The sequence below is a fragment of the Pseudochaenichthys georgianus genome, chromosome 5 (genome assembly GCF_902827115.2).
Source record: "Pseudochaenichthys georgianus chromosome 5, fPseGeo1.2, whole genome shotgun sequence".
Taxonomy (NCBI): Eukaryota; Metazoa; Chordata; class Actinopteri; order Perciformes; family Channichthyidae; genus Pseudochaenichthys; species Pseudochaenichthys georgianus.
In genome coordinates this window covers 5,246,446-5,274,232 of record NC_047507.1, presented here as the reverse complement: position 1 = coordinate 5,274,232, position 27,787 = coordinate 5,246,446, and the positions used below count along the sequence as shown (strand labels likewise).

The window sequence follows — 27,787 nt, the reverse complement described above, 5'->3', positions numbered from 1 at the left end:
TAATAATGCTAATGCGAGGATAATAAAATGGCGGCTTCACAAAACTTTTTGGGAGTTTTACGGGGCGTGGTTTGCAATCCGCCCAGCCAATCAGAAATATAGCTATTTTCTCAAAAAAGAGCCGCTCGAAAGTCCCTGCTCTCTAGCAGGGACTTTCGAGGGGGTAAAAAGGTTCGCACGAACTAATTTTAGTACCGGCTCTTTTTGGTGTGAACGCGATCATGAACTAAGTTCGCATGAACCTTTGTGGGAAAAGTACCGCAGTGTGAACGCGGCTTTTGTGAGTCTGTGGCAGAGCAGACGGGGGGGTTAAAGGTCAAAGGATTCAACCCGGAGCTTTTCTCAGCATTTCTCTTGCTTCAAAAATTAGAGCAACATCCACCTACTGGGTGTTTTTGGACTCACATCATTGATCCTTAGCTAAGGGACAAATGGACAATAAGAACACCATTAACATGGATTATATTAGTCTTTATTTGAACTGTTATTCATCTCACACATTAGATAATTGCATTTCAAATTGTTATTTATCTGTCTATGTATCATGTCATTATGAAATTCCTTTGGTCCTTCAATAAATAAAACTAGGATATCATATACACATTTATTCTTTATACAATTTAATACACTTTAAAAAGGAAATTATGTTGGTCTAAGTATCAGCTAGGGGAATTTAAAACCCTTAAATAAGCCTTGCTGTACTTAAAAGAAAAATTGAAAGAGCATTTATGTTTTATAAACTACTGCAATATTTGTTTGCCTTCATGGACAGGAGTCTTAAATTAATTTAAATTAAAACAACAAAAACGGGGAATTGTCAATATTTTGCAAATGGATCACGTCTTTGCACTTTGCTTTCTCGCGTACTTCAGGCTGAGAGAGTGGAGATTTAAAAAGGGGGGAAAAGGCGGAGGATCACAACCAAAAATAAAAAGTAAAGTGTGATTCACAACAGCTCGACACAACACTTTAAAGTTCGGAAAGCGGTTCTACCAACAGGAACCGCGTGGCACCATCCTTCAGTCACAACAGAAGAAGAACTCTCTAACTCGGAGCCAGGAAAACCCAATATCCATGAAAGGAATACGGAAAAATAGCAAACAGCTTTTAGTGTTTTACACAACAGCCTACACTGTACAGTTAAGGACATAAGATACTGTATAAGAGAACTGCTATAGCATACTAAATCATAGACAATCTAGCTGAACAAGTCTGACCCTCGGATGAACAGACGGAGGTCGGAGTGAGACAGTGTTATTGAGGGAAAAGTGATCATCAGTCACATTGAGTGAATGGGCGTTTCCAGATCTGCAAAACCGCGTCACAGTGTATGTAGCACCAGTGTGTGTGTGTGTGTGTGTGTGTGTGTGTGGTGTCATATCATCTTCATAAAAACACTGAAGGAATGATCGATCGTCAGGGCTACACAGCAAAGCTTGAACATAAAGGAGGAGAATACCAAAGTATACAGGTGCGACAGAGCGGTGCAGGGAGGACGTGTTTACCCGGAAGCAAGCTGCGCATGAGTTCCCGCGACTCCAAGGCAACGGGATCTCTCCGTGGGATTTTGGAAAATAGCTGGAAATCAGGTCTGTGGTTGGTACGCTAACGTTATTCTAAAGTGTACAAGTTCAATGTGTGTCAACCACAGACCTGATTTCCAGCTATTTTCCAAAACCCTATGGAGAGATCCCATTGGCTCCGAGACGAGGGAACCGGTAGTGGTGAAATGCTAACTCACTTCCTGGTTACAGGACTCGTCACTGCACCACTCTATAGGGAGTAAGGGTAATAATAATAATAATAATAGTTACTGAAATTATGTTGGGGTTATTGTGCCCAGCGGAGATTATCTTCTTTACAAAAACAAAACATGGCCTCACATCCACGTACAAATATAAAACAAAACAAGTGCCTCGATGCTACCGCGAGGGGAGTTTGGGGATGGGAGGGGGGGGAAGGGGTTATTCCTTGTAGCCCGAGTTCGCCCCCAGAAGAGCATTTAGTTTCCCTCTCATCCATCCTCTTAGCATCGGGGACCGGGGATGGAATGGAGGCAGGGGGCAGCGGTGGGGAAAAGGGGGAAATCTCTCCATCCATAGTGTCCAGAAATGTGGGAGAAATATGGGGTTTGGTTGGAACAGGGGTGAGGACGGGAGGAGGGGGGAAAAAGGGGGCCGTAGGGGAGGGGGGGCTCTCAGAAGGACTCGTCGTGCCCCACAGAGAGCTCCCCTTTGGGCGTGGAGGCCCGCGACGAGCCCTTGTCCATGCTCTCGGAGCCGGAGCTCTGGTGCTGATGTTCGGAGCCCACGCTGGACGTGATGGTGGACGAGGACGTGGAGGAGGAGCGGGTCTTCTCCTTAAAGTCTGTTATGATCACCGTCACGTTGCCCACGGTGATGGCCAGCTGCTGCGCGGTGCTCCGGTCGATGTTCTTCAGTCTGGGCCTGAGGGGCGCACACGGAAAGTAAGAGCATTAACAAACAAGAAAACAGCAACCACAATATGTATCAGTCTATGTATCTGTGTTGCGCTGTTTTTTGAGGAGGAGGAGGAGGAGGAGGAGGGAGGAGGAGGAGGAGGAGGAGGAGGAGGAGGAGGAGGAGCATGGGACATGGGACATTGGCATATCTACACTGTAGCTATGTACACCTTGTAGCTAGGGCTGCTCGATTATGGCAACAATCATAATCTCGATCATTTGGGTCAATAATTGATATCACGATTATTAAAAACGATTTCAATTACTTTGAAAACATCAAAGTAATGTTGATGTATACTTAAACCCTGACCTTTAAGTATAATTCAGCTGAAAAACCAATACATTTAAAATTGAAAAAATCGTTTTATTTCGATTATGTTGTGTTCATAATCGTTGCAAGCCAAAATCATAATTGCGATTCAAGACTGAAGCTCTACTTGAAACTTGTTTCTATCCAACAAATTAAAGTCAACTTTATTGTCAATCTTTCAGCTTTTGGGTACAGACGGAGATCGAAATACCGTTTCCCACCATCCCGAATACATTTATAAAAATATGTATATCCTAAATATACACGATCAGCAGACGCATGCACACATTAAGAAACCGGAACAAACAGCAACCACAAGACGTATCTCGCCAACAATAAGAGGGGGGGGGGGGGGGGGTCAGCGCCGTGGGGGCGGTTGCACTAAATTGCTCAAGTGAGAGTGGGTGTTTGGTGTAAAAGATCATTTGTGAATCATCTGAGCTTTCCCACCAGCCAGGATGTCTCTGAGGACGAGTGAGAAGTGAGACACCTCGCAGACTGTGAGGGGGGCGGGGGTACACACCTGGAGAAGTGAGACACCTCGCAGACTGGGGGGGGGGGAGGGGGGGGTACACACCTGGAGAAGTGAGAGACCTCGCAGACTGGGAGGGGGGGGGGGGGGGGGTACACACCTGGAGAAGTGAGAGACCTCGCAGACTGGGAGGGGGGGTACACACCTGGAGAAGTGAGAGACCTCGCAGACTGTGGGGGGGGGGGGGGGGGTACACACCTGGAGAAGTGAGACACCTCGCAGACTGTGAGGGGGGGGGGGGGGGGTACACACCTGGAGAAGTGAGAGACCTCGCAGACTGTGGGGGGGGGGGGGGGGTACACACCTGGAGAAGTGAGACACCTCGCAGACTGTGAGGGGGGGGGGGGGGTACACACCTGGAGAAGTGAGAGACCTCGCAGACTGTGGGGGGGGGGGGGGGTACACACCTGGAGATGTGAGAGTTCTTGTTGGTCTTGGTCACTGACTTGCCAGACTGTATGCTGTGTTTTTCACTGGGGGGGCTCTGGTGGTTGTCTGATTTGGGTCTGGAGGAACAAAATCAAAAAAGCATGTCAATGAGCAAGGCACTCTTCATCATCATCACTCTTCATCGTGTTAAGGTTAACGAGATCACAAATTACACTTTGCATACATTTATCGACAATCATTTATATGTGAGTGTTGTATGTCTTGTAATAATGGACCAAGAGTCTCTTTAAATGATGATGGTGATGATGATGATGATGGTGCTGATGATGATGATGATGATGGTGATGAATAACCAGAAAAGTGGGTAATGCAGTTCCATGCGTACATGTTTAAAAAGTGTTCGTAAGTGCTGACGTTAGTGTTTAAAACTGTGTTGATCTGTGATCTACTAGATAGTCTTAATTCTTAAATCGTTTGCTTTGGTCTCCACCGTCATATCATGCAGTATTTTCTTCACCTCGGTAACGTTCTCGCTGAGGAAACGTTCCTCTCACTCATGATGACGTTTTGTACCGAAGTAGAGTTTCTGTGGCTTTTGTCGAGTGTGTGAGAAGAGTTTTATGAAAGGCTTATCGTGACGGTAATATTAAAGAAACTAAAAGGCGCGTCACAACAAAAGGGTTCGTCTCTTCCTGAACATGTTTGTAAAGTGCTGTGTTTTTGTTAATGCCGTTGACTTGAACCGCCTGTTTCCTCCCCGTGTCTAAAGGGACGCAGCAATCCCCACACAGACAAACAGACCACACGTTTACTGACCTGGTCTTTTTGCTGCTGGGCTTCTTCGTGACGGCGGCGATGATTCCCCTCTCTCTGTCGGGTTTGTCTTTGATTGGCTGTTGTTCGGTGTCGCTCTTTTCCTTCTCCGGAGCGTCTCCCTCTGGCCTCCTGATCTCTGGACGCTCCACCTCTGGACGCTCCGCCTCTGGACGCTCCGCCTCTGGACCCTCCACCTCTGGACGCTCCACCTCTGGACGCTCCACCTCCGGACGAACCTCTCCGAAGGCGCGCTCTCCTTCGCCGTCTGGACGTTCCTTGTCCGAGCGCTCGCTCCTCTCCCTCCGCTCCTTCTTGGGCGGGGGAGGCATGGGGTACTGCTGAGCCACCTGCTGAGCCACCAGCTGGGAGTTGATCCTGGGTTTCCTGTGGAGCAGATCCAAGGCATAAAGGCGGATTAGTCTCGTAGAGGTGGCGCTCACACTACGGCTGACAAAGAGAGGTGAGTGAACAGAGAGGCTGGTGACGGAGAAAGGGACAGCAGCAGAGGTAGGGCTCAGCAGCCGCCTCCTGACGGAGCAGCTCTGCTTTGAGGGTTCATCTCATTAGCTCGCAGCTGTAATCTAATGAATGCACGGGATAACAAGGTGGGACATTTGGCAAATGTCACTTAGGTCCTCTAATCGGATTTCTGCAGGGTTGACCCCATTTGTCACAGACTGAGATTCAGGTGAACATGATGTAGCTGCTCCACTGACTGACCCCGACAGCAACCACGGAGAGACTGCCACACGTTCTCTCATTTCCCAATCAGTCCAAATAAATAGCTTTTTGGAGTTTTCCCTTTTCTGTAGTGTGTTATAGGTTTCTGTGCATGTTAATGTAAAGGCTAGTTTCCCTCCCCAAAGGCTGCTTCGAAGCTTGAACTGACAACAGACTGTGTCTTACAACAGAGGGTTTATTTAAAGGCTCGGCCAAGGAAGGAAACAACGTCATAACAAAGCGGAACACAGAAAAGTGTCACGCTGTAAGCCACCGTCAGTGTTCCCAAACGCTGCATATTGAACTACCTCTAAGGACATTATCTGCCAGCGAAAGATTGAGATGGACATCACAGCTTGTACTATCTGTCTGGAGGGACCTCGCAGCGACCCGAGGGGAAATCAAGCTTTCTACAGAGTTATCCCCGGGGATTTTCTGAGAAGTTTAAATATTTTAAACTCGAAGCAGCCGCAAAAAAAACTGGATACGGCCGCTTCTGTCGCTGTGTGCACTGTTCTCACTTAAATCCATTGGAAAAAGATGCTGTTGCTATGTGGACACGGGCCCTGAGGCCTACTTATGGCAGGTCATATAAAGCCATCCTTTTCCATGGTGTTGTACGGCCACTAAACGGTTTCAAACACGCATGCAGCCAGAGCAGCACCTTGCTCCATCGGCTGTGCAGATGTGCAGGGCCTGACATTGTGAGGCCAAACGCTAACCAGTCAGACTGCCCGAGCCAACACACACCTGCCTTCAATGGACACCAGCTGGCAGCATCTGGGAAAAGGCAGAGGATCAGGGGGGGAGGGGAGGATGACTCGAGCCTTCCAGAGACCAAACTGCAGCCAGCAGCACGGATAATCACAGGCCAGCGCTGGGCAAGCACGGCGAGGAGGAGTAAACCACAAGTACGCTCACACACACACAAACACGCAGCTGAAAAGCTTAGCATGCAAACAAACAGCCTGGCAGAGGGACTCGGTTGCTGCTCAGGAGGCCGTCGAACAAAGACACACACGCTATACAAGCGAGCTGTGTATACCCAAGCCTTCCAAACCCAATTCTAGTCTTGGCAGGAAGGGTACTTGGTGGAATCCCAGCAGTGGAGACGAGGTCCCCTTGATTCTGTGGTCGGGATGGGGCTTTTGAAAGTTGTAGAAACTCCGAGTGTGAGCACGGAGCCAGACAGACAAGTGCTGCTGCTGGACGATGAAGCTTCGACAGTGAAAACAAATGATGTCTGGCTTAGCTTTCAGAGTGTGATGGAAAACAGAAGCAGCTCAATACGTGTGTCAGGCTGATGACGCTGATTTCTGCGGCTTTCTGTGGAGAGTGGTTTCTCAGACAGCTGCTTAAGTGGTTCGCCTCAGTGTTTCAATTTGCCAACATCATATTGCCGGTCCAGTTACTCTCGTGTCTGCACTTCCACCCTTTCACAACTGACACTGCACTCAGTCTGTTTCAGCACAGTAGAGTCTTTTAACAACCTTTTCTTCCTCCAATGTTTCCATGAAGCTCATTAAGTCTCCCTCCCTGCTGTTGTGGCTTATTACAGACAGGGGATGTCGTTTCGTTGAGGAGGGGGTGGGGGCGTGAAGCCAATCAGAAGGCAACCGATCGCGGCGTAATAGAGCATCACCAGCTGATGTGAAAGCTGAGGAGCCCTGGGCCGTGGATCCGGGATCCATTAGCTGCTCTGGTAGCCTGCGGCCTGGGGCTCTTTGCACCTGGTCTTCCCGAGGCGCCTCCAATAGAGAGTTATAGGGGAGTGAAATGTTCTTCCCATCCCATTCCAGCTTCATAATTGCAGAGCCTGTCCTCTTCCCGTCAAATTGATCCCAATTTAATTTCAATCTAGGAGAATTACTTCCAGGTATATTAACGGCCGCCAAAGTATTATCTTTTTCCGCGAGCACAACGCCATCTGCGATCGATTAACTAGTTGACAATGATCCCTGGCTCCACGCCTCTTGGCCCTGCTCTGCTATCGCGTGAAGGGTCTGCTAACGAGCGACCAACAGAAAGGGAGACCTCACGAGAAACAGCGAAGATGACACCAGCAATGAAACTAAACACAGAGTCGCTGGTGCCAAAAATAATGCAGAAGTTGGGTTTATTTCAATATCTTTAGACTAGGGAAGTTGAATACAATTCATCCTATGTTTTAATAATAAACCAGACAGATGAGGAAGTTCATGAGGAAACAAGGATCAGTCTGAGACCATAGACGGGTGCTTTCAGGCATGCACTCAATCAAGGATGACAGATGTGACAAGAGACAGGCTGGCCAACCAGAACTTCAGATTTCAGTCTTGTCCTTTTGATATATGTCCATGCACATTAACATCTGTAATAATACGCCCGTCGCTCAGGTGCCAAAGACAGACTTCTAGCTGGGGACTGAGGTATCACTTTGCCGACAGACGGTAAAGGATTGTCATTATTAAAGTCGGGGGACATTTCAAACACTTCAGTATTAATCTACCATTCCTAGTCGGATGACATAATTCACCCCGCGCTATGTGAATCCTGTGGACCCTTCAAGTACCTCCAAATGACTGATCCATTGTTAAATCATCAAAACGCCACTTAGAAAGAGTAAGTCGAATGTATTTATAAAGCGCTTTTCACCGACATAGTCACAAAGGGCTTGACAAAGCATTAAAACATCACACGAATGAAGAAAACACACAATGCATTGTGAAACACACAATAACAACATCGATTAAAATAGAATAAAAGCACACAAGTTACCAGAGTGACAGAGAATTTAAATATGTTGTGAGGCAGCCTGATCTGACTGATAACAATGCTGTGAGCGAAGCTACAACAACGACATGTGCTCACAGCCTCTCGTGAAAACATGATCTGTCGCTCTAACCCACAGCTGTGAGTAAACAGACTGTGAGCGCAGGCAGCGTGCTACAGGACCAGAAATCATTTGGTTTGGCAGCGAGAGCCGTTATCCGAGGAGGTGGTGAATGACTGATTGATCGGCCGTAAGCCCCACGCCTCTTGAGCCTGTTGCACGGCTCAGACACCCTGGTCGGAGACGAGATTCGTGTCAGCAGAAGCCGCCCCGGTAGTTAACGGTGATTCAGTGCCAGCTGTAAGGCAGCCATGAGTTGCTGCTGGCATGATGGAGCCACCGCTCTGTTGGCCCCGCCACACATCGTGGCGATATTCTGCGGCTCATTAACATGGCTGGAGGCTCTGCGTGACACCACGTGCACGAGTTATCAAACTGTCGTGGCCCTGAATAGCGGGAAATGGTCTCCCTCCTCTGCTTACTTTGTATCCTAAAGTAAAGCAAGGCAAGTTTATTTATATAGCACCTTTCAACACTAGTGTTAATTTCGTCAGCTATTTTTTTTATTTAGTTTTAGTCTTAGTCCTGTGTTAAATTTACTTTTTAGTTTTAGTCATATTTGGTCACCTTCATCCTGTTTTTATTTAGTCAAGTTTTAGTCGACTAAAAGTCTGAGCATTTTAGTCAAAGAAAACTAATTATTTTAGTCTACTTTTTGTCAATGAAAACTGTTGAGTCTTGTTTAGTCATCAGATAGAACATTTCAGTCAAACTAGTCGAGCCAAAACCACTAATTTGACATTTTAGTATATACAAACAAATAAGATTATATCTTGTCCTTATTTGATGAAAAACACAGATTGAATGATTAAGCAGCTTTGCAGAGAGTATCAGGTTTGTGGTGTTTGTACCAGCTGTTTTATGGCCACATTGCTTCCCTTCTGATGAAACAATGCATTCGCTTTTTTTCTCCGCCTCATTGTAGCGAAAATGGGCCCAAATATCACATCGTTTCTTTCTCCCAAGCAGTGGTGGCTTTAGACTTTTTCGGTGTCAGTCATTTTGACGGACAGGATCATAACATTTCCGTCATAATCCATTATTATCCGTCGAGTGCACAATGTATCACTCACTCGCGCTGACGGGGGGGTATTCGGTTAACGCGACCACTGCTCCTAAGCCCTGTTGTTGCCATTTCATTTTCTGTTAAATAAGGTTAGTTAGACCACGAGTTAGACCACGAGTTAGACCACGAGTTAGACCACGAGTTAGACCACGAGTTAGACCACGAGTTAGACCACGAGTTAGACCCGAGTCTTCCTGACAGTTCATATTGTGCCGCTGCCCGGTATAATTCAAATGTACCGCCGCGCGCAGCACAGACACAGCTGCTGCTCTGCCGCAGCACCGGAAATGGAACTGCTGGGAGAAAGACTGACTATCAGAGATGTAACGTTTTCTTTGATAATATTTCGTCTCCTCATTTTTCGCCAACGAAAGTAAAGAGAGATTTTGGCATAGTTTTTATTTAGTAAACTACATTTTCGTCTCGTCACTTCTCGTCAACGATATTGCATGATGATTTCGTTGCAGCTATTTTTTACTGCCGTCGGTGCCGTCTCGTCATCGTCTCGTTTTCGTCATTTTCTTTGTGCCACTGCATCTCACAAATAAACAAGGACATGTAATAATCAGACCCTGCAATAAAATAAAAAATAAATAAAGTTTCACTTTAGTTTTTCAACTAACTCAACTCAAACTCACTCGTCACTCACTCAGCATCAGACAGGTTTTTAGGAATATGAGAATGTCCACATTTCCAGGTATTTATAAGCTGGGATGTTTGGGCACTTGTTTTCCTCAAAGTTGTTTTGGAATCCAGGAGACAGGGGAACTTTGAAAGGTATTAGTTTGTGCAATGGACTGACGTGATTGTATAAGCATTGTTGTGTGTGCCTGCAAGTGTTCTCCTTCCAAAGTCCTCACATATTGTCCTAGGACACTTGTCCTTCTGTATTGACAGTGTAATCAGGTGAGGATACATTCGCTTTTATCCAAAGCGACCACAACAGCGACAAGTGCATTCGCCCAGGAAGATACAAACTTGAAGAAGACAGAAGACATATAAGTACATCAGGTTTCATAGAGCTAAAACCTTTCAAGTGCTACTCAACTGGCTTTAGATAAGCCAGTCCTTTATTAGTATATAAGTGCTTTGTTAGTATCTAAGTGCTTAGTTAGTATCCAAGTGCATTTTATTTTCCTTTTATCGCTCGAAGTGGAGTCGAAAGAGATGAGTTTTCAGTCTCCCCCGGAAGATGTGTAAGCTTTCTGCTGTCCTGATGTCAATGGGGAGCTCATTCCACCATCTTGGAGCCAGGATAGCAAACCCACGTGTTTCTGCTGATGGGAACTTGGGTCCCCCTCGCAGCGAGGGTGCAGCGAGTCGTTTGGCTGATGCAGAGCGGAGTGCACGTGCTGGGGTGTACGGTTTAACCATGTCCTGGATGTAGGAAGGGCCAGATCCATTCGCAGCATGGTACGCAAGCACCAGTGTCTTGATGATTGATAGGTGCTCTCTTTCATTTTGACACACAGAATTTTTTTACAATAAACATGTTAAATGGATATATCCGCCTTCTTTCATTTATCTTTCCATTCCCACAACAATATACATAAAGAAATGGCATATTTTGGACATAGTTCGAATGGTGATTAATCATGATTAATTAATTTTTAAACTGTGATTAATCTGATTAAAAATTGTAATCATTTGACAGCCCTAATTTATATATGTTAAGTAGCTTGTGGAAGTGCGCTCCATAATATTTGTTGATCTTGTTTATTGGTATTTATTATTTTGATATTATTTATTTAAATGTAAATATAAATGTGTCGTTTATTCTAGTTGTTCAGTTGAATTATATGTTCAGGGTAATCAACAGTTAAAAAGATGCTGTTCAAATTATTATTTGTATTTATTTTAAAGTTCAATGAATGGATGTTTTCAAAGTCAATGAATAAACGTATTTAATAATCGTGATATCAATTATTGACCAAAATAGTCGTGATTATGATTTTTGCCATAATCGAGCAGCCCCATCTTATAGTGCGTTATTTTCTGTCTATCTTTCGCCTCTGTGGGACAACTGAAGGAATTCTGATAAAACCTCTATGTTTCAAAGCGAAGGGGGGGCAGGAAATGATCCTGGGAGCGGAGTGAACTCCAGGGTCCAATTGCGGAGATTGCTCCAACCTCCCACTGCTGCCAGTATTCCAGGGGATTCAGCGCGAGAGCGAGAGAGTGTAAAGCCTGCTGTCGAAACGCTCCCCACTGAGAGGGCTTACGGCTTATTACCTCCCCTTTCGCACCGCAGTGGGCCGTGATTGACAGCTCCTCCTATGTTTGGCCCCCGTCTGTGGGGGGAAGGCAGCGGCGGGGAGACTCCCCCTCCATGGGATGCCCTGAAATAACTATCATCATGCTTAAAAGCCCCTAATTTAGTCAGACTGACACCCATAGTTAGCTGAGCCGTGTGAGACAGACACACCTCAGCTGGGGGACCATTCTGCAAGAGGAGGGCATTCAGACTGAAGCCCACGTATAAAAGCTTTCTAAAGCTGCCGTGTCAAACTCGTCTCAGTTCAGGGGCCACATTCAGCCAAATGTGATCTCAAGTGGGCTGCACCAATGAAATCAGAGCATAATGACCTATAAATAACGACAACTCCAAACTGTTACCGGTGTTTTAGTGCAAAAAAGTGCATTCAGAAAATCTTCACATTTACAAAACAGCACGAACAACTTGACATTTCTTAAGAAAAATACATTTTAACAATTTTAGTTATCAAGTTTACCATTACACATGTTCATTAAAACTCACAGATCATAGTGTACCTACAAAGGCACCACACATTCACTCATCATCGGTGTCTGTAACGGACCAATAGGGCTGCTCGATTATGGCAAAGATCATAATCTCGATTATTTGGGTCAATAATTGTAATTGCGATTATTAAATGCGATTATTCATTGACTTTGAAAACATCCATGTATTGGAGAAAAAAAATTGAACAGTATGTTTTTAAGAGTTAATTACCCTGAACTTTAAATATAATTCAACTGAAAAAAAAAAAAAGTAATAAAAAATAATCGTTTTATTTCAATTACGTTGTTTTCGTAATCGTTGCAAGCCATAAACGTAATCGCGATTAAAATACGATTAATTGAGCAGCCCTACAATAGAGTATTTTACTTAATGATCCAAACTACTTTTCAAGATCCAGATATGATTTTACATTCATTTCCACATCTGTGTAGTACTCCTGACCACCTGAACCCACTCCCCACCATTCAAACTAAAGTGGGAACTATTAAGGAAGAAGGCCAAGTTATACCGCTGCCTTTAAACGTTTACAATTTATATATATCCAGACTTTATCTAAATCATTTTCTATACCTTAATCTATTATAGTTATTTTTTTTTACAATAGTGTCTTTTCTGTCTTACTTTTGATTGTCTTTAACTGTGTGTGTGTGTGTGTGTGTGCGCGCGCGCGCACACACATCATGTACACAAAGGCAAACTCCTCGTATGTGCACGTAAACATAATTGGCAATAAACCTGTATCTTATTTCTGATTCTGATAAACAAAATAAATGCAAGTTAGGGCTGCTCAATTAATCGTAAACATTTTGTTTTGGTTTTTCAGTTGAATTATACTTAAAGTTCAGGGTAATAAACTGTTAAAAACATACAGTTCACTTTTCTTTTTTTTCTTTTTTCAATGAATGGAAGTTTTCAAAGTCAATGAATAATCGCAATTACAATTATTGATTCAAATAATCGAGACTATGATCCATAATCGAGCAGCCCTAATACAAGTTGTGAAACATTGCAGTGAATCTCAGTGGTTTGAATGTTGCCAAGTCATCCCACGGGGCGTTTTCTGCCCAAGGACCGTATGTTGGACTCCCCGGGATGTTCTCGAGAAACCGAAAACAATGAGCCGGAGCACTTCATACGAGAGACGGAGTAATGAAGAGAGCGTGTGATAGAGAGAGCGGCGCAGGAAAGCCCTCATTAACACAGCGCTTTGATTTGAAGTGCTGTGCGAGGACAAGCAATTATTCCCTTAGGAGGAGGAGGAGGAGGAGGAGGAGGAGGAGGAGGAGGAGGAGGAGGAGGAGGAGGAGAGAGAGAGACAACAGTATTCTTCAGCCGTGGACTGCACTATTTAACAACTCCCACTCCCTCATTCAGACTTTGTAAAAAAGCACATCTCCACAGAACAAAAGTGGGCTCCTCGTCTTCGATGATAAATATAAATACTCCATTCAGAATCGTTCAGCACTGACCTCGTTTCCCTCAACATGGGACTGAGAGGCCGTCACAGCCTCGGCCTGCAGCACATCTCCCACGTCCAGCATGTGACGATGCCACGGGGCTTTAGTTTTATCACAGCGCCCCCCCCCACACCCCCCCATGACGTGCTGGCAACCATGTCATTGATCTCCACGCTCTCGACTGTGTCAACACTTGCCGTACGCCTTGATCATTATGTATGAACACGTGACGCGCTACCCTCCCCCCACCGGTATGGAGGGCGATGGAGCGGAGGAGAGCTGCCGCAGATTTAACTACCCATATATTTATACATAATGTAAATAGATGTTATGTTGTTGAATAACGGACAGCGTTGAGGATACTTGAGGTATGTACGGAAAACAGAGCAGAACAAGTAGCACGTGCATATGTTAGACGACTTGAGCATGGCGTGTTTAATAAACTACTAATGTGTATAGTAACTACTAATGTGTATAGTAACTACTAATGTGTATAGTAACTACTAATGTTTATAGTAACTACTAATGTGTATAGTAACTACTAATGTGTATAGTAACTACTAATGTGTATAGTAACTACTAATGTGTATAGTAACTACTAATGTGTATAGTAACTACTAATGTGTATAGTAACTACTAATGTGTATAGTAACTACTAATGTGTATAGTAACTACTAATGTGTATAGTAACTACTAATGTGTATAGTAACTACAGATGAAACAACGATTCAATCGGCAGACTTTCTCATTGTTTCAATAACCGTGCCAAATGAATATACGCTGGCTTTTTTAAGTCTTCTGAAAATAGGATTGTGGACTGCTATGTGGCGTCACATCGGACGCGCTGCTTGGCATAAAGGGTTTTTATTGTTTTACATCTCGTTCGTGTATAATCGTCGTGAGCTTTTTAGACAGAAACAAGAAAACAGGTGTCAGAAAAGTGTCCATCGCAAGTCCTCAGACTCCAAACCCCAAATGTTTCATCCTGCAACGAGTTGGAAACAAAATAAATCTTCTCATGTATGAAGTTGACGAACCAGCAGATATTACACGCGACTTTCTATTGGGGGATTATATGTAAGCCGATGAATTATTCATTGTTCTAGCAAAATGTGAATATTGATACTTCAGACCTCAGCCTGTGTGAATCTGCCGATGGCCTTTCTCCAGTTAAACTGAAAGACAAACACCGCTGCAGTGCGGCGCTTGTGTTTCCCGTGAGAAAGCCCTTTATCGGTCTGAGCCGGAGGTTACCGGAGCAGCGGTGTCACCTCCAGCCATCCGTGGGTGAAGTGATCTGTGAGAGAGTGCAGTGCAGGCGGAACGAGGGGGTCACCTGAAGAGCAGCCCGGGGCTACAGCGCTGCTCCATTCACTCACACTTCACACCGCAGGCATTAAGCATCCGTCCTTTCACGAGAGCCTTCCAGTCAGACTTTGAGGGCTTAATGTGACCGTCAGCCTCCCCTCTCTGCCTTCTACACCTGCTTGGAGGAGATTCAAGACCTATTGCTGAGCCACAACAATATTTATTTTGTGCTGGTCCCTTAGGTGCAACATATAGTATCAAATACGATTAAGAATAAAATAAATGAAACGGGCATAAAGCTAGTGATAGAGGGACATAATTAATACAGCTAAAATATCTACATCAAACATGATGGAGCACCGATATGTTGGATAGCACATGAAAAGGCACTATATTACACATGGTAATTAATGATAGCTTATTTCCTACCTCACTGTGTGGAGATGTCAGAGTTCAGCAGGTTTATGCCAGTTGGAAAGAAGCTGTTTTCAAGTGTGCTTGTGCAGACTGATCTGAAGTGTGTGGATGCTCCAACTCATGCTCCGTATGCACAGCAGGCTGCCAGAAATCCTCCTCACCCCACATCCACAAACAAGGACGGAAAGAAATCTCCCAAACAAACTTCTCGGTGAAACCGTTATGCTGAAGTCTGGTGTTCTGCTTCTCGACAGGCTAACGGAGTCCGACTGGCTGAGTCTGGGGTGCATTGGAGAGTCCTAAGCAAAAGGAGGTGAATGTCCAAGTTTGGGTCTGTGTAAAAGACAGCTCATCTTTCCACCGACAGCTCCTTCCTCTCCCCAACTGACCTTTCAGCTGCGAGACAAGCTGCCTGGCACCGGGCCGACTGACGGCGAGTCGCTTCGAAGGCACTAAGCACGTCTGAGATTCTCCCATCAGCGCCACTGTGTCACATCGCTTGGCATCGCTCGTTTGTTTTCCTCCTCTCCGCTGCCTCTCCATCATTCTCTCTTTTGTCTCCTTCCCTGTTCTCTCTTCACGTTCTGCATTAACGCCGCCACCCAGAATAATGCTGGCTTTCAGGAGGCCGTCTTCACCCCGTCCCTCTGGTGTGCGTGAGTTAGCTGTCAAGTGGACCCGGCGGCGGTCCCCCCGTCTCGCTGCCGTCCCCGTCCTCTCCTCGCCCGTGTGCTTTAGTATGAACACGGCCTGGTTTGAATTTAAATGTGCAGCGACTGCCAAAGGCGACGTTGCACCTTCACAGCAGGCTCTAGCGTTTTACAAAAGTGGAACAACGTGAAGCAAGCAAACACAAGCATGTAAGTGAACACACCTGACACCAATTCTGTGTCTCACTTCAATACGTCCCTCGGTGCACTGCACGTTGTACACTGGCAACACATGTGGAAGAGTGCGGAGGTTGACCTTGTGGGCTCAGATTGAACGTGGCTGCAGTGTCCTCACAGGAGGAGACCGTCGCTGCTGGTAGCAAGCTAGCAACGAATGTTCAAGGTAGAAAACCCTTTCAGACTGCTCAATTAACCCAATACTATTTAAGAGCGGTTCTTTTCGATGGTCTAGTGCAAGTGAAATGTGTGTGGCTGCAGGAGTCAATACTCTACCATCTGTTTTAAGAAATCTTATGTATAAATGTATTTGCCGGCTTAATGACTCTGATAATGAAATCCTCTTGGCCTTATCGAACATAAGGTTTAGTACACGCTACCAATCGCAGCTGTGGAGACGTTGGTATAGTTGTCTCTTTGTAGGACACTGATCTAAATTATTCTTAAACTATGAATTATTTTTATGCTGTGTATAATTTATTATATGTAATGTCTTGTCTTTTATCTGGACCCTGAGTCTGTAATAAAGTCTTCATTCATTCATTTTCTGAGTCCGGGGTATTGGTAAATTCAATAAATACTTAAAAACGTTTTATACGTAGGATGTTTGTTCACCAGAGCAACCACAAGGCTGTCTGTTTCCCCAGCTTTTCTTATGTATTCAAGATGATGATTGAGTGCGAGAAGGTTTTCCACAATCAAGTTCTTGACCAGGTTCTCGCAGTGAACTGCATTTCTCCATGACTGGCATTGGGACACATTTACGCACTTAGAAGAGCAAACGTTAGTACAGAAGACTGCGATTTGAGATGTCTAAGAAAAGGTCAAACCGATAGCTGGTACGGACCACAGAAGGCACGCTTCAAGCTACTTTCATTTTTGACTTATTAACAGAATTCCTCTATTCCTTATTGCCCTGTTGCACACGCCTGCATTGCCCTACGGACATAAAGAAAGGGTTATCCTCTCTTGTCTTAATGATCAGACGAACCACAGCTCAACCGGATCGATACCTCGACACTTCACGATGCGTTACGATGAGAACATGTTCAATTCTGGATTCCCTTTCGACCTGTAGCAGAATTCAAATGGTGCCGTTCTTTCCCCCGTGCATGGACGGTGGACGGCGCTGGTAGAAAACAGAAGCGGCTGTGCAGTCCAGCTCTCCCCCTCCCTGGGCAATGATGTGCCCCTAGAGACTCTTGGCTGAGTGAGCACAGCCCCCCCTCGCAGTCATCCATACCCCCGCCCCTTCCTTTAACTCACACACACATAAACGTCCAGACACTGCCCTCCGTCTCTTCACTGCTGTGCTTCTGCCCGTGTCCTCTCGTGCCCTCTTCTCTAGCTGCGACTACGCATTTCTCACTCCCTCTCTCTCCTCGTCCTCAAATGCCTTTCTCCTTCTCCCCGAGACTCTGCACTCCCTCGCCGTTGCACTCTTTGTGTCAGCTTTTTTGCGTGGGGATGAGCTCCGATTCAACATTTCTCTGTGTTTTCTTTTTTGTCAGATTGCCAAATTGGCTACTGTATTTAATCACTCACACTCTGCCAAATCCCATGAAGTAATTAAGAACTTTTAAATCCGGCAATTAACATGTAAAGATTAGGGCTACTCGCTCGTGCTCGGGGTTTTAGTGCAGATGCTGATAATGCTGGATAAGCAAAAGCAGTTTCCCTCTGAGCGGGGGGGGGGGGGGGGCGCTGGTGTGGCAGGGGGGGGGGGGTGCAGATATAAATTGAACGCCAGCATGTCCCTCTTATGTAATTCCATTATCCCGGACAATTTGCGTTAATGCGACAGTGGTAGAATCCACGGATTATAATGACTCCATTCCATCATTGTACAAGTCAGAGCGCACACACACCGAGACACACACACACACACACACACACTGCAATCATTTTCCAATAAGTGCGCAGCCTTACCACTCACACAAAGACATGTTTCCTTTGGCTTTAGGGGTTGTGTATCTTGCACATTTGATCCATGCAGATTAGTGTTTTTCAACCCTGGTTCTAACTCTCGTAATCTGTGGACTTACCGTACGTAGAGGCGTCATAAAGCCACGTTAATGCAAAACGCATTCACTTAAAGTGCAGCAAGTGTCTAAAGAGCCACGCCTGATTACAGTAGACTTATGTATAATGATTAAAGAACATGATACATTAAACATTAAATCCTTTACACCGTGTCAATATTTGTACACATAATTATTCGCATGTCAGTCTAAGATACTGTTATCAGTTATACGGCACTGCCTCACCGGGTGAATGAGAACAATAAAAGCTGTTGTAAACCCAGAGACACAGCCGAGGGACAGACACACAGACGAGTGTGCAAACAAGTGGCATCGGATTCAGGTCAAATGAGCAACATAACCTTTACGTCAAATTTCCCACGGTCAATTTTGCTCAGGCTGCATTTGACGAAGTAACCTGGACTGCAGCTTCGGAGGTCACGTGGACAACATGTTGATACTCTGATAAATCTCACACGGGTACATCGGTTCAGCTTCTGTGTCCTTTCAGAGGACGATTTAAGTTGCTTTATTTAATCTAGTCCGAGCACTGCATTCTGCTAGCAAGTCAGTGTTGTTCCGTTTAGTATAAGGCACAGATGGGAGCTACTTGAAATGGGTGACAACAGAGCGACATTGCATAGATAACAGCGCCGCAGTCAAAGGCGGCGCTACCTCAAGACGTGCTGTGATCCGCGCCATCAATCACTTTCAGAGGGCTCCTAATGTGTTCTCCCCGAGCCTCGGGGGCTGACGGAGGAGCATACCGAACACCGCCACAAAGCGAACTGCCGAGCAGCAGCACGGTGTCACGTTCGCTCGGCGTTCTGGGAACAGATGCCAGAAACATTTGAATACGATAGCAGAGGATGCTAATGCGAGCCCTTCTCCAATTACCTGAAGAAGCAGCAGGCACTGGAAAGCAGAGGCTGAGCACTCGGGCCACTTGGACTTGTAGATGAGCAGCGGGGGTCAGGTGTAGAAAGGACGAGTGCTTCGTGGCTTCAGAGTCAGCCTGGCAGAGTCTAGATTTAGCCTACTCGAGTATCGTGTTACATCGCTGACTCGGACTGGGTCAACAGGTTCGCCGGGCTGCGCAGGGCTTGGGGGAGCGAGGGGGGCTCTCGCTGCATGCTGATGCCACAGCCGGAGTGTTTCTCTCGTTACCACACATTCTTGGCTCCATTTGGGCGAATCGCAGCAGCGTGACCCTCGTTTACCTAGCGTTCCTCCCGCGGGCAGGGGACAGAGTGCAGTTCAAGCCCCCGTCTGTCACCCACTGAGGATCATGTTAATTGTGTGTTCTCCATCTGCACCTGCACACACAGCTTGCCTCTCACTGACTCAGTGCACACTGTGAGGGACGGACGGATGGATCAAGCTCAGGGGGGAGGAAATATTGTTTGGATTGTTGAATTTCTTGTAGGACAGGCCCCGTGTGACTCAACCTGCAGCTGTGAGCCGCACCGATGCACTCGGCTACCTGTAACGACAGCTTTCCCTGATTCAGATCAACTTCAATATCACACACGGGGAAATTCATTTGGTGTAGTGCTCGAGGCGTGAGGCACCGTAGACGGTAAACACAATAGGATAACATACATAAGACCACAACGCGTTTAATCACATTGAGACCGAGGAAACAAAAAGCATCAATCAGTAAAATCAATCGTGACATGAAAGAGCAAAAGTGCAGCTTAGGTCCCGCAGGACTGAGCTGTTTTCAGAATGGAGGGAGGGAGGTGCAATGCTTCAGCTGTTTCCTCTCCTTACTACACTGTCAATACAGAATTACCTTTTGTTCCATGTAATAATAATAATAATAATAATAATAATAATAATAATAATAATAATAATAATAATAATAATACATGAGACCTGTATAGCGCTTTTCAGGAAACTCAAAGACGCTTATATGTGAGGACTTTGGAAGGACAACACTTCCAGGTAGTAACACACAACACACAACAATGGTGGAATACAAATTAATACCTTTCATAGCTAGGGATGGGTATCGTTTGAAATGTATCGATTCCCCGTTTCGATTCCAATATTGTAAAAGAAAGAGGTCAAACGTTTAGATAACACAAATATCTTTTGCACAATAGCTGTGCTTTATTTTAACTGAGCTATGCCCGTGGCCAGCTATTAACAGGCACTGTTGTGCCTTGTCTTTTTCTTTTTGTGTGTAGTGGAGCCTCACTTCAGAGCGTTTACCGCGACCCATCTTTGGTGTTATGAAGTGACTGAGCTCGTGAACTGTCTACGGGAGGACGGGGGAGCCTCGCTGCGGGGCAACTGTGGACCTATGCAATTACATGATGCCGTTTAAAAAAAATGAAGGGCGGTGCCGGCCGTCAGCGTACCGATCGGCCGTCCTGTGATTCTCCAGAACACACAGATGGCCAGTCCGCCCTTACCCTGTATTCCACCGGGTCGCCGCGGCGCTGGAATACAGGGTCTACCGCGTTTAGGAACCGTGAAGCAGAACCGAAATTGTGTATTTTGTATGGGTACCCGGTACCCGGCATTTTCTTATCGGTTCTCATCTGGAAGCGAGTTTCGGTTCCCAACCCCATTCATAGAGTTCCAAAGTGATCAGAAAAACATGATATTGCCGTCTCAAATCCTCAGTACTGGGACAAGGTGTGTAAAAGTGCAAGGGATCGGATTTAGGACCCTTTGATTAAGCCATTTTTCAGGAATGGATGGAGGTGTGTGCTGCAGCTGTATCCAGGACATGGTTCAACTGTACACCCCAGCACGTGCACTCCGCTCTGCATCGGTCAAATGGCTCGCTGCACCCTCGCTGCGAAGGGGACCCAAGTTCCCATCAGCAGAAACACGTGGGTTTGCTATCCTGGCTCCAAGATGGTGGAATGAGCTCCCCGTTGAAACCAGGACAGCAGAAAGTCTCCACATCTTCCGGGGGAGACTGAAAACTCATCTCTTTCGACTCCACTTCGAGCAATAAAAGGAAAATAAAACGCACTTAGATACTAACTAAGCACTTAGATACTGACTAAGCACTTAGATACTAACTAGGCACTTAGATACTAACAAAGGACTGGCTTACCTAAAGCCAGTTGAGTAGCACTTGAAATGTTTTAGCTCTATGAAACCTGATGTACTTATATGTCTTCTGTCTTCTTCAAGTTTGTATCTTCCTGGTCGAATGCACTTGTTGCTGTTGTGGTCGCTTTGGATAAAAGCGTCAGCTAAATGTAATGTCATGTATCCTCACCTGATTACACTGTCAATACAGAAGGACAAGTGTCCTAGGACAATATGTGAGGACTTTGGAAGGAGAACACTTGCAGGCACACACAACAATGCTTATACAATCACGTCAGTCCATTGCACAAACTAATACTTTTCAAAGTTCCCCTGTCTCCTGGATTCCAAAACAACTTTGAGGAAAATAAGTGCTTTGCCTCCTACCAGCAGCGAGGAACTCTAATTAGTGACGTGTCCTTACGGCCAAAAGCACATTCGAAGCGGAGCCTCGGATAAAAGCAGCGTGACAAACATCCACACGTAGCCTCAAGTGTGAATCATTTAGCTGAGAGCATGTTGCTCCGTCCCGTGCTCTGCTGGAACACATCAAACGGAGAAGAAAGAAAGCTAATTAGTACTCATTAGAATAAGAGGCAGACCACAAGTACACGATTGCATTAATCAAAGGTTAACTACTCGCATCAAAACAGGAATGTGTGACAAACACTCCTGTGATGTCATGTGCTCCCAATTACCAACTGGAGGCAACGGGGCTGTTGCCAAAGCACGGTGGCAGGATGGCAACGACGCGCTCGTCTGTTTCCTGCTTTCCGCGCAGCTTGCTCAGCTTAAACCGTCAGCTGTAGTCTAAAGCTATGCGCAGCCAGCAGAAGATAGAGGGGGAGGGGAGCCGGAGAGTTACGAGTGCAATTGTTGGGGTTTTCAGTAAACCAGTGTCAGGGTTTCTCCTCCGTGTGCGGTGCGCCAGGGCTGCCACTCATCGTGAAACCGCAGCTTGAAAGGTTAGAGTGCGGGGTGACTTGTCAACAAACCCACATGTGACTCATCTGTCTCTCCGTCTCATTGTGCAACTGATGACACGAGTAAACAGACACATTGTGGCTTCACATCAAAAACATTCCCCAGAACAGGGGGGGGGGAGGCGTCAGCGGGCACAGCAACCGAAAGGGAATCCCGCTGTGACATTTAACTTAAACAGAGCTTTCACCTCGGTTTCCCATAAATGTGTTCAAAGGGAAGTCGCGGGGAATACAAGCCTGTGGCCAGAAGCGCTGATATGACTCCTTCTGACACACTGAGTAAAACATGAGTCACTTGTGTTCGTCAAATTGAACTTGATTTATTAGATAGAATTGGAGGATGAAGCCATCTGTAATGGTGACACACACACGCACACACACTTTGACATATGACCTCTGCATGTAACCCATCCGGATTTATTATAGACAAATGTGTGGACTGATATTTAAAAACTATTCAAAAATACAATCTAACAGGTGGACTTCATCCGGACCCTCGTGTCAGATTGGGCTTTGGCTTCTAACGCATGATGGATAAAGAAATAATAAAAATCTCCAATGACATTTCTCCATCTCAGAAACGTCTCCTCACGGTACGCCCGCCTCTCGCACAATACATCCGACTTGTCTACCCATTAGAAGAACATCTGCAATCCTACAGGTAGCTGAAATGCACACGCATGCTTGCACCTCGGTTTCCCATAAGACAACATGTGTTCAAAGACAACATGTGTTCAAAGGGAACTCGCGGGGAATACAAGCCTGTTGCTAGAAACGCTGATATGACTAATTCTGAAACATTTTCTGAGAGAAATCACAAGAAAAGTCACTTGTTTCGAGTTTAAAACAGGATTTACCGTAGACAAATGCGCCACATATACCAAAGAAATGTCTCGTATGTGTACTACTTGGTAATAAAAGGCTTTCTGGAGCTCATCTGGACCGACATGTCAGGTTGGCCTTTGACTACATGACATTAACACGTGATGGACAAAGATATGCAAATATGGCCTTATCTGTAATGCTGATTAAAAACAGTCATTTAACTATTAAACTGAACAGCAAATGCACCGGCTTGCATTCACCTTGTATCTCTCCATGGGAAAAAAGGCTGTTGCTCCAATGATGCACTGTAGCTGTACAGCCATCATGAAGTATGGTCCCTCTTCCCCCCTCCCCCCCTTGGCTAGTGAAGCAGCCAGCATACCTAGACGAATGCATAAAAGCAATGCCAGTAGCATCAAATACAAAAAGAAATACGGATAATCCAGACAACGGAACGGGCTGTTTGTAAAAGTGTCCGTCAACACGTCCGCATACGCTAACAGACAAATAGGCTGTCGATCAAAGTTGTCAGTCCCATAAATTGCGATGCAATGCTGCAGCCAGCCAAGCGGCGGGAAACCGAGAGAGAGAGAGAGAGAGAGAGAGAGAGAGAGAGAGAGAGAGAGAGAGAGAGAGAGAGAGAGAGAGAGAGAGAGAGAGAGAGAGAGAGAGAGCTACTTTACCTTGTGGATGTGCCCTTCCTCACATCGCAGATGCTGCACTTGAAAGCCTCGGCGGTGTTCCTGAAGGTGCACACGCTACAGTCCCAGTAGCCGTCATCTGCAGTCTGTTTGGCTTGTCTTTTTGGCCTGAAACGTAGAGGTCAAGTTAGTCTTTTGAACATTAATGCATTATTTAAGATTTAGGATTATAAGCCTTCATTGGTCGCCTCGGGATATATTTTGGGAATAAACATGCACATAGCACACTATGTTTAAATGTGGCTGTCCCTTTGGTAGATTGGTATTTAAGAGAGTATTCTTATGTATTCTGTATATTTTAGTGTCTTCTGAATATATGTATTTTCTACTGAGAATATGTAAATAGTTTATGTGTATGTTATTTTATTTCAAAGACATTTTGTAATTATTTTACATAGACTGTCAAAATGCTGCTGACAAAACAATTCCCCAACTTAAAGTATCTGTCCATCTTTCTAATACAGGTGCACAAATGCATTATACAGAGGTTTCCAGAGCGAAGAGGCTGCCAGTCTGTCCTGCTCAAGGGCGCCTCGGCAGTGCCATGATGTGGACTGGCACCTCTCCAGATACCAGTCCACAGTACTCACATATTTATCTGGCCTGTTTGGGACTTGAACCGGCGACCTTCCAAGTCCCTACAGACGGAGCTACTGCCGCCCCTTAACAACAAGTAAGGAGATTGTGACGAACATAACACGTTGTGTAATAAAAGCAGCTCCTAAATGCAGCTCGGATCATGGTGTTGTCATTAATCTGGGGTTCGAGTCCCGGCCAGTCCTTGGGTTAATAAAATTAAATACACCACGCAGCTCCACATCGTCCGATCGCATCGCCAGCTAAGGCTAGCAGAGGCAGGCAGGGAAGCATTGCTGGAAAAAAATTCGGCATCGAAAGCTTAGCATGTCGGCTAACAAAAGCAATATCAAACAATGTCAATTTCGACATTGACCCTGCAAAAGGCTTCGTCGAGACGGAAGAGCGTTTCAGGGAATGTCAGGCGTCTCCTCTGAAAAAATTCCCTTTGTCTGTTAAGTGACTGGGGTTTGTAAGGGGAGCGAGAAGCCGCCATAGTGACTGCACTATTCTAGCTAGCTGTGGCATACCGTACTGAAAAAAAAGGGAGAAACGATCCCCGTGTGAGGGAAACGCATTGCAAATATCGAGCCCTAAACCGCACAAAACGAGCAGAAATTGGACATTTGGTTGTCGCATTACCTGGTAGGGCTCTTCTTGTCGCCCATGGTGGTGAATATTCCTCGGAAATAAGAAAGAAAAGGGGCCTCCTTTTAATTGTCAGTGAGTGTAGTGGGTTTCCAGATAGAGCCGCTGCTGAAGCTGTTGGCAGACAGGCTCCACTCAGCGCTGCTCGCGGCACAGCGACTGACTGCACTACCCCCACGTGACCGCTGCTCGGCCAATCAGAAGGCGAGTCGGTTTAAAAGTCTGGATGGATGTTTTAGAAACCACTTTTTAATAACTACTGGAGGAAATTTGACAGACCTCGCTTCAACCCATAGTTGGGGATGACATTGTCTGCATATTGATTATCCTACATTATGATGTGTTCAAATGAAAAGTATAAAGAAACATTGTTTCACACAAGACACTAGAATGTTAAAAGGAATGAATACACAAATCATTGATGGTAAGGAAAAAAAGCATTACTTAAGTTTTGTCAAAACAACTTATAGCTCATTAAATAAAAACATATTTAAAAAATCATGTGCTTTTAGTGCAAAAATCAGAAGATGAGTCTGTTTCAAAGTCTGGATGGATGTTTTATAAGCAATTTTTAAATAACTACCAGAGGACATTTGACAGACCTCGCATTGAGGATGACATTGTTGGAATATTGATTATCCTTCGTTATTATGTCTGTAATAAAATGAAATGTGCACAGAAAGACAATAATATGCTTAAACAGACTCTGGAAGATTGAAAGGAATCAAATCATTACATTATGGTAAGAAAAAGAAAGAAAAAAACATGTCTACAGTTTTGTCAAAACAAATTATAGCTCATTAAATAAAAAAAATATTTTTAAAATCCTGCTTTTAGTGCAAAAAGCTTTTTCAACAGGTGGATTATATGTTTGTATTTGTTAGTCTATGTAATAAACATTACAGATCTCCTGATTACCACAGTCAGCAATCAGTAATGTATGATTAATGATAATACTATTAAGTAATACATATGTAATGCAAACGAGTCTCACAGCCAGACTGAACCATGTGCACTTAATGGCACACATGCTGTACAGGTGATTTGGAGTTTGAGGTTCACCGAAACTGCAAATCGTTGGACTCTGGTAGCAAGGAAAGTATATGAAAGGAAACGCTGTGAACATGCAAACTCTACACAAAACACCAAGGCTCTGATACGATCACATTTACATTTTCGTCTTTGTACAATCTGTAAAAATGTTCATTTGCATTCAATGTAATATACCTATAGTGTCTATTATGTGTTGCTATAACTGCTTGAATCACTGCTGTTATTTATCTCTTCCAATGTTGTGAGAGTATGATGACAATCAAGACATTCTGTTTCTGACATTGTCCTTTAATTGTGAAGTAATGCTGCAGATAAATTATTTCTTAATCTCCACACAAGAAAGGTTTTCACACAATTAATGACGACAACAACAACAAAGCTATACAGTGTCAGAGAAGTCATTCCTTTGCATTCAGGATTAGGCATATCCGTACAGAATATCTGTAGTCTTGTATTGTGAAGGTTCAAAATAAAATGTTCTTATGAGCTTTCTGGAACATCAGGTTTAATGGGGGCGATACAGCCACATTGTTTATTTAAACGTCTCTTGATTGATTTAAGACTCTAATCCAACACAGAAGGCCTTCATTCATCCAAAAATTGGCAAGGCGAACTTTCATTTTACGCTCCTGGCTCTGACAGGCTGCGTCATGGAATGTGTTGGAGCGCACACATCTCGCTCCTCCGCTCTGCCCAGGACAAGCCTCGCTATGGGGGAGACCATGTAGGCTCATTAGCCGCTCTCCACGGCTCCAGGTCCTATTGTGAATCCTTCGCCTTTTCAGATCAGAGCGAATATCCCTGCCTCCACATACGTCTGCCCCTCCGCCCAGTGATTCCCTCTGCTTAGCATATAGCATACTGCTCTAATTGAGCTTCATCACGGTGGCCTACTGATAACTACCATTCAGTCAAAACAACATTAAGCCCTGCCTCGCTGATTCCGTAATTAGTTCCTGGGAAAATTGTGCTTTTGTGTTGTTGTTGTTGTTGTTCCATGTTACACGGTTGCATGCAGTGTTCATTTGTATGCACAGGTAACTCTAGCATTTTCATTCCCTAGACCAGAATATGTGTGCAGACTGGAATCCTTGCTGCAACGGGGATGTCGAGCATTTTAAAGCAGGCATTAACAAACATTTACAGAGAACAGCTGGCCTAAAGGCGAGAACAGTGCACTCGAGAAGCCGATTTTTCGCTCTCTCATCAACTACACCCTTGAGCAAGGCGCTTACATTACTCGCAGACGATTTCACGAGACAAACAGTCTGCCCTAATTCATTATTTACGAGAGGTGAGTAGCCGAGTTTGAGCAGCATGACGTGAGGTGGTGAAACAAATCAAAGGTGTGATACAATAAAAGAATATGTGTGTGTGTGATACAAAGGAGGATGACAGTTGTTCTGATTATGTTTGTGCACAATTTTCATTCCAGAAAACTCCCAGAAAGTGGGAGTCACTGTCAGATTGCTGCTTTACCAACAGTACAAAACTGTGCAGACGGAATATGACTGCATCCATTGTGTCGAACAGCACTTTGTTTGAAGCACAATGCAGCCTTGAATACCAATAACTCCAGAGAGCCGCGGTGTGTCTGACAGCACAAGATTGAGGTTGTACTGCTTCGAGGCATGAATGTGTAAAACCTGAGTAGTGTGTCTGGAGAACTCACAGGTTCCATCTCAACAGCAGCCAATCAAACATCATCATGTGTCACGATTACGGCTTTATTGGCATATTTGTAATTAAGGAACAAAGACATTGTTCGGTGCTAATGCGAGAAGCCGTGTGTAGAAAAGCGGGATGTGTGTGTCTGACCGCTCAAAACCTTGAGTGAAAAGACTAACATCATATCGGGGGATGGGTTTCATCCATATTGATGGGAGTAGTTGAGTTAGAAATGAA

The 27,787-nt window shown here is 45.0% G+C and overlaps 1 protein-coding gene across 1 annotated transcript; it reads right to left on the bottom strand.

Annotated features, from left to right (window-relative positions):
- Positions 1-450: 450 nt before the first annotated feature.
- On the bottom strand, positions 451-24,992 carry rybpb (RING1 and YY1 binding protein b). Its single transcript, XM_034083451.2, has 5 exons — positions 24,824-24,992; positions 23,588-23,713; positions 4,531-4,914; positions 3,732-3,830; positions 451-2,447 (listed from the first exon to the last, which is right to left on the bottom strand). The coding sequence occupies exons 1-5, from the start codon at positions 24,847-24,849 to the stop codon at positions 2,198-2,200; spliced, it is 885 nt and encodes a 294-aa protein (XP_033939342.1). The 5' UTR covers positions 24,850-24,992; the 3' UTR covers positions 451-2,197.
- Between the last annotated feature and the right edge of the window lie 2,795 nt (positions 24,993-27,787).

Coding starts and splice junctions, on each gene's coding strand:
- rybpb (XM_034083451.2), bottom strand. CDS start 24,849: ATGGGCGACAAGAAGAGCCCTACCAG. Junction 23,714..24,823: donor GACAAGAAGAGCCCTACCAG/GTAATGCGACAA, acceptor TCTACGTTTCAG/GCCAAAAAGACAAGCCAAAC. Junction 2,448..3,731: donor AAGAACTCTCACATCTCCAG/GTGTGTACCCCC, acceptor TGCGCCCCTCAG/GCCCAGACTGAAGAACATCG.